This window comes from Nanorana parkeri, unplaced genomic scaffold (genome assembly GCF_000935625.1).
Source record: "Nanorana parkeri isolate BGI_ZX_2015 unplaced genomic scaffold, ASM93562v1 scaffold212, whole genome shotgun sequence".
In the NCBI taxonomy this organism is placed as follows: Eukaryota; Metazoa; Chordata; class Amphibia; order Anura; family Dicroglossidae; genus Nanorana; species Nanorana parkeri.
Window position 1 is genome coordinate 688,952 of NW_017306480.1, and position 15,009 is coordinate 703,960.

Sequence of the window (15,009 nt, forward strand, 5' to 3'; positions counted from 1 at the left end):
CAACCCACCCCTCCACACACACACACACACACACACACACACACACACACACACACACACACACACACACAAACCATTTACATGTTCTTGAAACTGGCATACTAGGAACCCGTGTACTGCTGCAGGAGACAGATTTTTTTTGTTTCCCCCCAACCTTTGCAGAACGTTCTAATTTCCATTGACCTGCATAGAAATAAATGGTGTTGCCTACCAAGACTTTAGAAGCTCAGTAGATAGTCCTATTCCACTTAAGGCATTGTTGCTGCTAGTGTGTTGCCAACTGTGCTCAGAAAATGCAGCCAAGGATTTAAAAAAAAAACGATTTAGGGCAGGTCATGGCTTTAGGAGCCCATGTGTCTACGCCAATGGAAAGGTTGTTCTGCCCACTGATAACTGAGGGATTTTCACACTTGCTATTTCCATTACAGTGTTTTGACCTACATCTTTATGATCGATGTCTGCTTGCCAAACACCGCTCCCACCAAGTCTCCCCGTATCTCTGAATTTACTGTTCGTGTCCTTGAAAAGCTGAAACCTCTCATGGAGGCCGATGAGGAGATACAAAATCATGTCCTGGAGGAGAATGGGGTTGGAGAACAGGATGAGAGAACTCAGGCTATTAAAATGATGAAGACAAGTAAGTGACTGGGTCTGCTTCTTCATTTTTGGGAACTGAAATCTTTCTGTTTTTTTAACTTTTCATGCAATCTTTTGCATCTTTTACAAACAAAAAGAGAGGAAGTAGAATTCTCTTAAAATTAGCACGATGTGCATATTCTGGTACTTTTACTATTCTTAGAGGAGAATTATGGGGAGAGTGAAATGCACTCATCCTAATAGTTGGAGCCGAAGTGTAACACTGCAGCTGTCACACGTCGGCTCTATTGATCAAGAACTGATCGATCACATACAGCTGATCGCTCAGTTCATGATATTCTCCCTGCAGAGAGCAGTGCCCGTCAGTCACTTCCCTACAGGGATTCCCCCTCCCCTCTCCATTCCTCCAGCACTGACTGGAAGGACCGACGGGGAGTGGGTGAGCACTGCTGCAAATCAGGCAGCGGGGTGGATCCCAACAATATTGTCGGGATCTTTCCCAGCCGCAGCTCCGCTTTGCCCTGTCAGCATATAGTGGCAGTAGCCCGCTATATGCTAAGTTTTGGGTCACAGGAGGGCATTAGTAAATGTCCTCCTGTGACCCTAAAGAGAACTAACGCCAAAAAAGGTTTGGCTATAGTTCTCTTTTAAGGCAAATCTGTCCTTTAAAGAAACACAAAGGCTGCCAAGGCCACCTTCTGAAAATGTTAGTTTACTGACTGTTGTGGTTCGATACTTTAAAAAGTTGATCTGGAACAGGCATGCAAATAAGGGCTTCTGTCTTTCCTGATCTGCATACCTGTTCCAGCTCAGTGATTTAGAATGTATTGTAGACAATGTTTCTGAGTAACAACTAGGCAACTAGAATTCTTTAGTAAGAGGTCAGCACTAGCAGCCTCAAATTTCTCTTTTGACAGGTTTACTTTACATAGTCAGTTGTTCCTCTGGTAATTGACAGTCTATTTGCTGTAATGCTGGGCTGTGTAAATCTCAGGAATAAATGAACAGAGATACAACTCCCATATGTATTTTTTTGTTTTAAAGCCCAACCCAGGGCTTGGGGCCTTTCCCTTCTGTCCCTATGGCCCCCATGAAACACCACTTCACCCATGCGCAGGATATTTCGGCTACATTAGATGTCACAAGTCTTTTTTGCCCTCTTCCCCCCCTGGCAGTGTGTGGATCCTACATGCCCAGAGAGTGGTATCACATCACTGGTTCTCTCTGTAGCATTACACCTGTGAGTACAGGTTGGGAGGCAGAGTCTTGATGCACACCAGGACTTGCTGGAAGGGGGTTAAATTACACTGATCTAAATTAATTGTGGAAGAGGAGCACTGCTACATCGCTGGATAGGAGGAGAGTCTGCAAGGGACCGCGTTGGGGATCAGTTGAGTACAACAGTTGGTTTTTGTTTCTTTCAGAAGCTGCTGGGGGATATAGTTTTTATTTAATTGCCCAAACTGCAATTGGGCTTTACTTTTTTTTTTCCTGGGTGTTTTAGTTTAAGAGGAATATCCATTAAATATTCTCTGGCAATTCATTTTACATTCATGCCTGTCTGTGTCAGAACAGTTGAATATGGAGCAACTTTTAGAGCATGCAAGCCCTGTTCTCAGATTCACCTTTATATAGAGCTGTAAGCTTAGATCACTTCTTGATACTAGAGTAATATAGAGAGTTGTATTTTGTGTGGATGGCATGTTTTGCCATCCCACTCTGTGGGGATTTTATGTGTAAAGAGATCTTCTACTTTATCTACAGATATGTGAAACCCCATTTTTCTTGTTTTGAATGTTGGAAATGAAAAGAAAAAGTTATGCGAGATTGTGATATAAATATTTGCGTAGTCTAAGTCTGTTTTCCTCTTGCAGTACTGAAATGGATCATGGCAAGTGCTGGACGATCATTTTGTACTGCTGTCCCAGAGCAGCTGCAACTTCTTCCATTGTTGTTTAAGGTCAGTTTGTGAAGATAGGCTACGCATGTCACAGAATATACATGGCGCAGGGGTTTGTTCTCATTAACGCCCTGTTGCGTTGTTTTGCATAGGCTACCAAGCTTTCTCAGTGCAGTCATATATTTTCCCCCTCACCATTCAAGATTCTTACATCAGAGCCTCAGATGCTCAGAGACTCCCTACATAGCTTGAACCTGGGATCTTAGGGTGCCCAGAAATTCTCAAAGAAACCACATTAGTCTGAATTCAGTGATATCTATGACATATTCACTTTAAGTTCTAGAAGCAGGCTTAACTTAAAACTGTACCAGTGTATGAAGTGGTCTCAATGTTGGCGATGGCAAATTTTCCACACTTTTATTATTGTAGATCTCCATACATTCAGCACTATAATATTAAACATATCTGTATTGCCGCCTTGTAGAACGATGGGAATTTTGCATTAGTATGCTAACAAGATTCTTTTTTGTCAGATCGCACCTGTTGAAAATGACTCTAACTATGACGAGCTAAAAAGAGATGCCAAAATGTGTTTATCGCTTATGTCTCAAGGGTTACTCTACCCTGAGCAAGTGCCCATGGCTCTTGAGGTGCTGAAACAGGTAAGTGGCATGGTGTAGTGTGTGGTCATAGTAGTAGTTATCAGTTTTCCCATGTTGTCGTCTTCTACATCAAACTGTAACTTTTACTATAAAAATAATATTATTCTGTATTTAATTGTGTTGGCCTTGTTTCCCTCAGACGGCAAGAAACAGCTCCTGGCATGCCAGATACACAGTCCTGACATATATCCAGACTATGGTCTTCTATAACCTCTTCATGTTCCTTCACAATAAAGAAGCTGTTCAAGGCGTCAGATGGTTGGTTCTACAACTAATGGCTGATGAACAGTTGGAGGTAATATGCATTATGTGTGAATTGGCTATTCACCGCGCAAAAACCTAAAATGCAATAATGTCATAGAAAGAAGGCTGTGGTAGTACATTGATTTAAACCAGCTGTCTACTTGCAACAATCCTAAATACTGTACTAAACTTTTTATTTTCCATAAACAGAAGAGGAAGAGGGGGGGAGGAAAATAAGTGGGGTGATAGCATTTCCTCTGTACCTGATGATTCCAAGTGGGAGCAAACTCGGTCTGCTTCTATCTCCCCAAAACTAAAGCCGACTCCATCTGTCAATCCATGTGTGGCCCTTGGACCGCCTTCTGTGGATTGTTCAAAGGTCACCAAGATGGTTCCTTAAAAAATTGGCAGTCCCTATTGTGGATCCTGCCATCTTCTTGTCTCAAGAAAACCCTTACGGTCCCTATAAAGCATATTCTTGTTTTCAAGGATCCAGTAGACAAGAGACTTGAGGCCTTCTTTAAGGCCTCCTTTTCCCTGGCAAGCCCTGCTATGCAGTCTACAGTTGTTAGTATGGCAGCATGCCAGGCTATTGCATCCTAGGCTAAGCGCATATCAAAAACTTTCATCAGTTCTCTCAGACCCATCTGTTCGTCAGCACTTAGACCTTCGTCCATGGCCCTATGCTACTGCACAGATGGTCTGGTGGACATGCTCCACCAGATGTCTAGAATGAACTTTCTCTTATTACACATGAGGAGCATCCTCTGGCTTAAATGTTGGGCTGCACAGCTGGTATGCAAAAACAATCTAGGAGGAATACCCTTTGAATGGGGTTGCCTCTTCATGGATGCCTTAGACACCTACATCAAGGAAATTACACGTTGTAAAAGTACCTATTTTCCCCAGAACAATATGTCAGTGTTATGTCAGGTAAACCCTCACCCCCTGGAGCCTAGGAGAGTTCCGTCTGTACCTCACAGACTTCCAAGTCAGGCTGTTTCTTGCATCGTAAGCCCTGGTCCTGGACTCTCAAGCCCCTACTTCTCAGAGTGGTGGGACGTCTGTCTGACTTTTTGGCCACTTGGTTCCAACAGATTGCAGATGTTTGGGTCCAAGAGATCATTACCAGGGGTTTCCAATTAGAGTTTCGTTCTCTGCCCCCACCCAATTTTATGCTCCCAAACATGGCTTCCTTCCTACAAAAGGGAGGATCCCTATGCTGCATTCTAGCAGCTCCTGCCTCAGGGTGTCTTCACCCCTGTCCCAAGCAGGGTAAGATTTTCAAAGGTCTCTCCCCACTGCCTGGACGTGGTACAGGTCTACCTTGCGGCCACTGCCACCCTTCAACAAATTCTCCCTTTGTTTTTCCTAAGGGTCCCCGCAGGGGGCTCCCTGCCTCTCACTCCACCATTGCTAGGTTGATTAGACAAGCCATCATTAGTGCCTATCGCCTAAAGACCCTACTAAGGCACTCTCGGCTGGATCTTTTAGAGCGTCATGGGGTTTCAGCTTGGTCTCCTGTTCACACTTTAGTTCTACCAGGTGGATGTTCAGGCCTCATCTGATGGCAGCTTCGGGCGTAAGGTGCTTCAAGCTGCTGTTCAAGTGTATTCTTCTGTCTGTCTGTAGCTACGTGGGCCTTTTAGCCTTTGTTCGCTGTGTTGCCCATCCCTTAGTTGGAATTGCTGTGTCCTGTACTTAACAGTTCAGAAAATAGGGTTTTTGACTTGCCTATAAAATCCTTTTCTTGCAGTACAGGACACAGGTCCCTCCCCTCCATCCTTATGATCTCCCTATTGCTCACTACTAAACCAAGGCATGCTGGGAGTAGGGAGGGCTACATGGGGGCTGTTTTTTAATGTATGAGCCAGCAGGAAATACTGACTATATGGGACCAGTCAGTTATTTTGAGGGCTTTTTCTAAGAGCATAAAACACAGTTTGCTGAAGTGTGATGTTGGAGAAGTAGACACAGAATGAACCGGTTGTAAGGAACTCAATCAAATGATTAACTTCCCTTTGCATGGCTAATTATGTTTTGTAGACAGCATTGTTGTCTGCAGTCTCCTATTATTATGCCTGAATGTCTTAGAATGTATCTAGTCCGTGATAATAGTATGCTAAGCCAGAGAGTGACTGGTGTACTGCATTGTGTAAAATAACATCTGGCACATTGATGCTAGCAATTTACTGATTATGTTATTTTGCCTACATAGCTGCTTTTCCAAGTAAAACTAGGCTTGGACTGAAAAGGTTGCCAGTCAAGAGATTTCAAAGAAGAGGAGATGCATTTTTGTTACCTGGACCATAAACAGTCTTATGCCTCCTCTTGGCAATCCCCGTGTTAGATTGCTGAATTTAACAAGAAGTGGCCAAACAGAAAAGCACACACTGAATATGAATGGTGCTAGCCCTGCCTTTCCTATTTGGTTAACAGAGCCATGCATGTGCGAGGACCTTAGGTGGTACTCATCTGCTGCAGACTAACAGACAAGCGGTTCCAAATGATAGAACCAAAACCAGTACAGTATGGTACCAAGCAGATGAAACCATTTCCATACATGCACAGGGGGGAATCCACAGAGGGAAGAGGACTGACCCATTTCTGGCATGTCTGAGAAAAATTAGAATGTATAAAAACTGGAATTGCGTTTCGGGAACAGCGAGAGACAAATGTCACGTTCCCCAGTGAGTGTGTTCATTTTGCAGCCGTGCCGCCTCTCGTTCTGCCATTTCCATCATCTCGTCATGTTTAATTTATTAATGCTGTCCCCCGAGTGGGGCCGGCAAATTGTCAGTCGAATTTCTGACATACTTTCCCTCTTCATACGGTTGACGATTCTTAATCAGTTTGATCACATTTTAATAATGCGCGATGGACGTGCAAATTAGCTTATTGTCAAGCTGGTCTATTTAATTAAAACAGCACTTGCCGTTACACTTACTGATTTGCGCGGCACTAGAACATAATGTTCAAGGAGATAATTTGCCGTAATATGGCACATTACATGCAGCGTGCCGGACCGGCTCTGATCAGTAAGCAGATGAGCCTCTTTGTTTACGTTGTACCATATAACAATATGTACTTATTAGTGAACGTGACCTCTCATTAATGATGATTAATTGCTAACGTGTTTAACCCTTTCTGCTTCAGGGCGGAGGGGATAAGCAGTGTTAAGTTTAAAACGTATCGTCTTGTCCTTGCACATTATGCCCAGATCAGTCTAGCTATTCACTTTACAACCCGTACTGCCCAGTGTAAAAAGAAGAATTGTGTTGGGAGTCTATTGGCTAGCTGATGAAGTGGATATTTTGGAAAGGCTTTGGTGGAAGTCACCTAAAGAGAGCATATAGACTAGGGCTGCAAGCAACAAATCGATTAATCAACAATAATCGATCATGAGAATAGTTGTCAACTATTCTCATGATCGATTACTTGGTTGGATCCCCTAGCTCTCTCCTCCATGCTGGGAGGAGGGGATAGCAGGCAGTGGGCGACTGCAATAACCAGAAAAGATGGTACATGCATGAATCTATAACCGGCCTTTATAGCAGGGCGCACATTGCGAAGGCTTATAACAATACAAAACACAAAAATTCCCCAGCCTCAACCTGCCAGCCAGCCTGCAACCAAACAAATTGCCCTGTCAACAGTATGCGTTAAAATCAGAGGTTTTAGTTGCACAAACTTTTGGCCAAAAATATGTAGAAGCCACACTGCCGCGCCAAGGCACCTCTGCAAAGTGTGGTCCTAACTCTATGTATCCGAGTCTCCAAGTGTGGCTTCTACATATTTTTGGCCAAAAGTTTGTGCAACTAAAACCTCTGATTTTAACGCATGCTGTTGACAGGGCAATTTGTTTGGTTGCAGGCTGGCTGGCAGGTTGAGGCTGGGGAATTTTTGTGTTTTGTATTGTTGTAAGCCTTCGCAATGTGCGCCCTGCTATAAAGGCCGGTTATAGATTCATGCATGTACCATCTTTTCTGGTTATTGCAGTCGCCCACTGCCTGCTGTCCCCTCCTCCCAGCATGGAGGAGAGAGCTAGGGGATCCAATCAGAGGTTTTAGTTGCACAAACTTTTGGCCAAAAATATGTAGAAGCCACACTGCCGCGCCAAGGCACCTCTGCAAAGTGTGGTCCTAACTCTATGTATCCGAGTCTCCAAGTGTGGCTTCTACATATTTTTGGCCAAAAGTTTGTGCAACTAAAACCTCTGATTTTAACGCATGCTGTTGACAGGGCAATTTGTTTGGTTGCAGGCTGGCTGGCAGGTTGAGGCTGGGGAATTTTTGTGTTTTGTAATGAGTGCAATAAACAGCCTGCTATTGGCTATTGCAATTTTAAATGGCCAATAGCAGGCTGGTTATTGCACCAGCCCACTACCTGCTGTGTTTACATTCAGTCTGCGGAATCTTGCCACTGGCAGCTGTCATTCCCTGGCTGAAGCTATTCAAGCGCCATGTGCTTACAATATTTTTTTTTTTTTAAATAATACAAGATGGGAAAAAAGTCATTTTCGGTTTCAGTCTGACAAATTTTGCTGCGGGAGGTGCGTAGCAGTGCCATTCATTTCAATGGCACCCCAAGGGCGCCTCCCACTCTGATCGCCCGCACTGGAACGCACAGTACCGCAACGCCCTGCTTTCCAGTGCAGTGCAAAAAAATGTGCATGCAGTTTTATTCTGAAGTAAACTTTGTAATGCTGCATTTGTGTATTTTAACATTAAGGATGGTATTTATTTCCTTTTTTTTTTTTTTATATCCGATTAATCAAAAAAATAATCGGCCAACTAATGGATAATGAAAATAATCATTAGTTGCAGCCCTAATATAGATTGCATACTATTTCACCTTCACTGCATTAGAATCCTTATGCAGAGCATAGATTGGGGAATAGCTGCTTCCAGCAAGGTGCTTCACTTTGTTGATTCGATTTCTGTTACCCATTCCACGTAGAATCAAACCTTCTAGCGTATATAATTATTAGGATTTTACATTAAAAGTAGTATTAAACCCTCACATCACAATGCTTCCGTCTGTAAAACTCTATGTAACTAGCATTAGATGTCAAAATATGTTCAAGATTTTTTTACTTTAAAGTAGTTCTAAAGGCTATGGGTGGAATTAGTTCTAAAGGCTATGGGTGGAATTAGTTCTAAAGGCTATGGGTGGAATTAGTTCTTAAGGCTATGGGTGCAATTTATCAAAACTGGAGCAAACAAAAGCAGCTGTGCACTGCAATCAATCAGCTTCTCTCCAGTTTGTTCAGTTAAGATTTGGAAATGAAAGAGAGAAGCTGATTGGTTGCAGTGCACAGCTGCTCCAGTTTTTGTTTGCTCCAGTTTTGATAAATTCCCTTCTGTGTATTTTTGACCTTAATTCATTCTCTGCATTAGCGTAAAAAATGTCCAAGTACCTTTCCACGTCTTCCACCCGCAAGCACTTGCCTATGGTCCATGTTCAACACCGTCCTCTCCAAGATGATTTGCACTGCTTCCCCGAACTTCCGGGTTGGAGAGAAGGGTCCCGAGGGATTGAGGATAGGGTAGCGATAGGCTACTGCAGCTGCATGTCAAATTGCTGGGAGGAAGTGGGAACAGGAGCATGGCTTGGCGAGTGTTGTGTGTTTCAGTGAACACGCACAGTTCGGCTCAGCTCCTGACCGGGAGTGTGCACGCACGGTATTTGCAGCTTGCCAGGTAAAGAAGACACCCGCAAACAAGAGGGGAGGTCAGCAGTTTAAGACCAGCCAAAAATCAACAGAAAATGAAGCTTATTAAGTAACTAATCTGTATAATATCAGTAAGTAATATGTATACATGAATATTTATAATAATAGGTGTGTATATTGTGCTTTGTGTTTCAGGTGAGAGAGATGGCTGCCACCACTCTGAGTGGCTTTCTGCAGTGCAGCTTTCTGACTATGGATGTCTCTATGCAAGCACACTTTGAGCAGCTCTGCAAAACAAGACTGCCGAAGAAACGCAAGAGGGACCTTGGTGCCGCTGTGGACACTATACCCTCAGCAGGTAATATTCTATCACCTAAAACTTTTATTATGGCCTTATGTCTGAACCGTCAATAGAAATTATGTGTGAATAATACCTCACCAAAAAGGGAGGAACCTCTAATCTTCTACATTTACAGAGTATAATTTGATCACGTAAGACATCTGTCAGTTCAGATGCAGTCAGACAGGCCACACCAACTTGTAGGAGCATAAACCAACTAATCGATTGAGAATAGTTGTCAACTATTCTCATTGTCGATTAGTTGGTTGGATCCCCTAGCTCTCTACTCTATGCTGCGAGGAGGGCACAGCAAGCAGTGGGCAGGTGCAATAGCCAGCCTGCTATTGGCTGTTCCAATTTGAAATGTCCAATATCAGGCTGGTTATTGCACCAGCCAACTACCTGCTGTATTTACATTCAGCTGAATCTTGCCACTGGCAGCTGTCATTCCCTGGCTGAAGCTATTCAAGCTCCATGTGCTTACAATTCAATTATTTAAAAAAAACAAAATTATGAAAGGTAAGAAAAAAGTCATTTTCGGTTTCGACCTGACAAATTCTGCTGCGGGATGTGCGTTGCAGTGCCATTCATTTCAATGGCACCCCAAACCCGCCTCACACTACAGTGTGATTGCCCGCTTTGGAGCGCATGGTACCGCAATGCTGTGCTTTCCAATGCATGCAGTTTTATTCTAAATTAAACTGTTTGTAACATTCCATTTGTGTAACAATGAACCAACCAATCGATTATGAGACTAATCATTAGTTGCAGCCCTACATATATAGGATTTCTGGTACTGGTCCACAATTATGCAGATTATGGCTATACATAAACATTTGTCATAAAAGAAGTGTAAGAATAGAACACCTCTCCTCCTCCTCTTGTTGTTCTAGTGCACTTGTGTGTGCTTATTACTGCATTTATATATAGAACAAACATTATAGTCAGCCAGTATATCTCTGCTAGAACCACAGCAGTGTTCTGTTCCCGGTTCCCATATCTATCATACAACACATGACATGTGCCGCTCTCCAGGTGAACAATTCTAGCTGTCTGTGAGATAAACACTTACCAAGCTGTATTTCTGTCTGCAGATCTGGTGAAGCGCCATGCCGGTGTTCTGGGGCTCAGTGCCTGCATTTTATCTAGCCCTTATGATGTCCCGACATGGATGCCACAACTGCTGATGGATCTGAGCGCACATCTCAATGATCCTCAACCCATAGAGGTAATGGCCAATCACAAACGCTTTAAACTCATTTTACACTGTTAAATAATCAGCATTTCAGAAGTTATCCGGTTCCATAAACTTATGTAAAAAGGAAAACCAGGCTACGGTTACACGGGCTTTTTTGGACAAAAATATATTTTTTAAAAGACTAGACATTCCCTTTTAAGGGCCTGTTCACACGACGTCCGTTTTCTGTGCTGACCGGCTCCGTACGCTCCTGCACTAAAAATGCATCCCAATGTATCCCTATGTGTTTTATGGGCTACAGTTCTCACGTGCGCAGTCCGTTCAGCTTACGACAGAAAAATACTGCATGTCACATTTTGTCCAGTCAGGAAACGGACCGGAAATGCAAAACGCGTCAAACGCACTGCAGCTAACATACTGACAACCCCACTCCAGCAAAAAATTATCAGGACCTGATATCATGTGAACAGGCCCTAAGGCCGGCTTTACATCTATTCATTTCTATTTTCATGCATTTTAGAACACGTGTCTTTATCGTGTGTTTTTGCGAACTAGCTGCTCACTATCCTGGCATAAGTCACAGAGCCCATTGTCCCTTTGCCACCACCAGTATGTGACACTCTCAGCCTCACCCTGCACAGAGCATTTCCAGCTCGTGGGACAATAGTCTAAGTGACAGAACACTGAGAGTGATCACTGGGGCCAGTTAACGCCACGGTTAACCCTTTACGCCACAATGTGTTTTAACAGAAAAATACACCGTTCATAGTATCTGCAGTAACAATTCTGATCCCTTGGAAATGTCTGCAACACTCATTGCCATGCAGACTGGGAGGTAATAATATGGTAGCGCTCTTCAGAGTGGTAGGGACTAAGCGGCAGGGGGTTAAAGCACTTAGAGAATCAGCTTAACAATTTTAAAATATAATTTTTATGAAATAGAAAAACGGTGCAAGAAAAATATTTACAGAAAATATATTACCAAAAACATACAAAAAGCAACCGCAAAATAAAAAGGATCAATAGTGACAAAGCACTTCACGTTCACCTGGTCTTTGCTTCTGCCAATCTGCAGTTCAGTCTGATGTATTACGGTCTCTCATGAATGACCCTTCGCATTCTGGCATGGATTTGAGGGAAAATTGAGAGCTGTTCACTGCCAATTCCAGCAGGTTTTTGTGGACCCTCTGAGCCAACCTCCCCCAAAGAGCTGAGGGGTGAAGGAGGGTTGAGGTGTTTGATTATACTTCAGAGGACCCTCCTTTAAAGTCACTGTTATAACTATGTGAATATTTCCAGATGATGCGGTTTCACAGTCTAGGAGATGTAAGGCAACCAGCTTGTCTTTACATTATAGCATAGCCATGTTTTGGTCTTCAACTGATTGGTATTCCCTTATACGTTTTTTTTTTTTATTAACTCAGCTCAAGCAAAGCCTTCATTATGGAAATGGAATTAAACTTAACTCTGGACTTCCCATGTGTATGTTGGTGAAGGTCACTAGCCCCAGTCTGAGAGATGTCTATTCTAGAATCACATAACAGACGCACATTACACGACCCCTTTTAGCAGATTTAGATTGAGAGGCCTTGTGAAATGGGTTTTTACAACAATTAGCCATGGAAGTTTTAGGACAGGATAGGCTTTATATAAAGGGTCTGCTCAATGACGACGGCTAATTAGCCATTCTGATTTTTGCAGATCATAGGATAATTACTGCTCCCCCCTCCCTCTTCTGCTCTAGATTGCGCGGTGTCAATGGAATGTAGAATACTCAGATTTGTCTCTTAAGCCAACAGAAATAGTAATGACACTGTGCTTAGTCCAAATCCTTATTTTTAGTTTGGGGTTCATTGGACCTCATTATCATCACACTCACCATCTACGGTAATGTCTGAGTAGAGCTTATTTTCCAAATGACACTGAGCCAAAAAGGCAAGGCCTGGTGCTAGAGGCAGGCAGTAACCATGTGTTAGCAGGACATGAAAATGAATGTATCATGCACCTGAACTATTCTTCACATAACACCTCATCACGTATATCTAAACCAGACCCTTTCAATGCAATGGGATGCCAACTAACATGCGTGTTATGAAACAAAATCCACTTGTTTTTTCAGATGACCGTAAAGAAAACTCTGTCTAACTTCCGGAGGACTCACCATGACAATTGGCAAGAGCACAAGCAGCAGTTTACAGATGACCAGCTGGTGGTTTTAACTGATCTCTTGGTTTCTCCTTGCTACTATGCATAAAAAGGTGAGTCCCTTGTGTTCCTAGAGACTGCATTTCTGTATGAGGCCTAAACAGGGTGTGTATATGCATACCAATAACTAATCCATTAGATGAAGTAGAGACGCACCGATTCCGATACTAGTATCTGGGCCGATGCTGAGTATTTGGGCGAGTACTCGCCCAAATGCTCCGATGTATAGCCGATACTTCCAGTATCAGCAAGCCGGCTCCATGCTCCCTCGTCACTTGTGACGTGAGAGCATGGAGCCGGCTTCCCAGCCAATGAGATAGCAGGGAAGCGTGTAATGACTCGCTGCCCGGCTTCCAATCAGGAGGCCGGGCGCCGTGTAATGACGCAGCGTCCGGCTTTCTGATTGGCCGGGAAGCCGGCTTCATGCTCCCTCGCCACCTCATGACGAGGGAACATGGAGCCGGCTTCCCGGCCTATTAAGATGCCGGGCTCTGCATCATTACATGGCGCTCAGCTTCCTGATTGGCCAGAAAACCGGCTCCATGCTTTCTCATCACCTAGTGGCGAGAAGCATGGGGACGGCTTCCCTGCTAATCGGGAAGCCAGGTGGCGAGTCATTACACGCCACCTGGCTTCCTGAATGGGACTTCCGGTACTCATTATTCGGTATCTTCTAATACAGGAAAAAAAATATCGGTACTCAATACCAGTATCGGTGCATCCCTAATGTGTAGTGAGCTTTTTCTTGTTTTTGGCCACAGTATGGTCTTCTGGATGTAATGGAATTTGACAAATACAATTTGTACCTTTTTAACAATGATGGTTTTCTTTTCCTCCGGATAACTTTGAGTCAGGCTGAAGGAAATAGTTGTGCCGTCATTTTGCAGGCTATTCTATTGCAAATGCTAGCTGCCTGGCTGTTATGCAAATCCTCTCTGGCTTTGATACTTCTCAGTCACTGATGTTAAACAAGCATGCAGATCAGAAGTTGAGATTTGAATGCTTTCTGAGTCACTTACTCAGAGCAAGAATGAAGTGAAGTCAGGGACCGCCCACTGAGCAGAGGAGCGGACCTGAGAAAAAAAATACTCTTTCAGGTCCACTCCTCCTTTTAGTGGGCAGGGTTCAATAGCCTGCATGCTATTGGCTATTGCAATTTGAAAGAACCAATAGCAGTCTGGCTATTGCACCCGACTGTTTACATTCACCCGTCAGCTGCGGAAGCCAGCTGGCAGGTAAATGGGGAAGTGGAGCGCCTCGGGGATGGTTGCTTGAGAGTTACTATTCTCAAGCAACCAGAAACTGCAGTTATCCGCCACCTACCTATCCGTGGGTGCAAAATAACTGGGAGTTTACAGTAGTACTGTACAGTAAACTCCATCGGAGATGCGAACGGTCATAACTCGATCGATCACAACCCGAGGAGCATCTGTATATTCCTCTGAGTATTGTCTGCTTGGTGTGTTTATAACATTTGTATGTTCTTCTTTTATATTTTTAGTGCACCCCACGAACGATGATTCGGATTTTAATTTCGTCTGTCCAGCTGCCCCAAGTGGATTGAGTTGTTTTTTCTTTTTAATTTAATTTTCTTTTAAGCCCACCATCAAAAAAACAAGGCTACCGGACAATTTTAACATGAAACCATTTAAGCTTGTAAAAGATTGCTGTGCATCGAGTGATTTGATTGAAGAACACATAACAATGAGACGTATTGAATTGACTGTATAGACTCTTTTGGTGTGACACGTAACACAGGGACTTGCTATGACTTTTTGCAAATGTTACATAACTGTATAAACTGTAGTTTAGGAAGATAATAAAACATTGTACAAACAGTCTTTTACATGAGAATGACATTGGTTTGTAAAAAGTCACATTGCGGACATTTAAGCTGAGGCTTTGTATCGGGTCAAATGCCATATTTTTGTGTTTTTAAATTATTATTTTTCCTTTGCTCTTAGTGTAAAGCACTCTCATTGTTTTCTTTTATATAATACGTGTGTGTGTGTATACTTATATATGTATGCGAATCTTAGGCAGCCCGTCACTCTGTGTGGGGCATGCAGGGACATGTAGTTGCCCAATAACCTGAGAGGAAGAAGTTGCAGCTCTCACGGGGAATTTTCTGAGAGTGGAGGAGATGAAAAAGTTGATATTTTGCTCACAGCAACCAATCAGATTCTTTCA

General features: G+C 43.3%; 1 protein-coding gene across 1 annotated transcript in view; it reads left to right on the forward strand.

Moving 5' to 3' along the window:
• The window catches only part of PSME4 (proteasome activator subunit 4), a 105,413-nt gene extending 90,743 nt beyond the window's left edge, over positions 1-14,670 (forward strand). Inside the window, exons 40-47 of the mRNA XM_018555755.1 lie at positions 429-637; positions 2,472-2,557; positions 3,031-3,159; positions 3,299-3,454; positions 9,272-9,434; positions 10,511-10,644; positions 12,734-12,871; positions 14,319-14,670. Of these exons, the coding sequence (XP_018411257.1) occupies positions 429-637; positions 2,472-2,557; positions 3,031-3,159; positions 3,299-3,454; positions 9,272-9,434; positions 10,511-10,644; positions 12,734-12,868 (1,012 nt within the window). The 3' untranslated portion in view covers positions 12,869-12,871; positions 14,319-14,670. The remainder of the gene's footprint in view (positions 1-428; positions 638-2,471; positions 2,558-3,030; positions 3,160-3,298; positions 3,455-9,271; positions 9,435-10,510; positions 10,645-12,733; positions 12,872-14,318) is intronic.
• Positions 14,671-15,009: the final 339 nt, after the last annotated feature.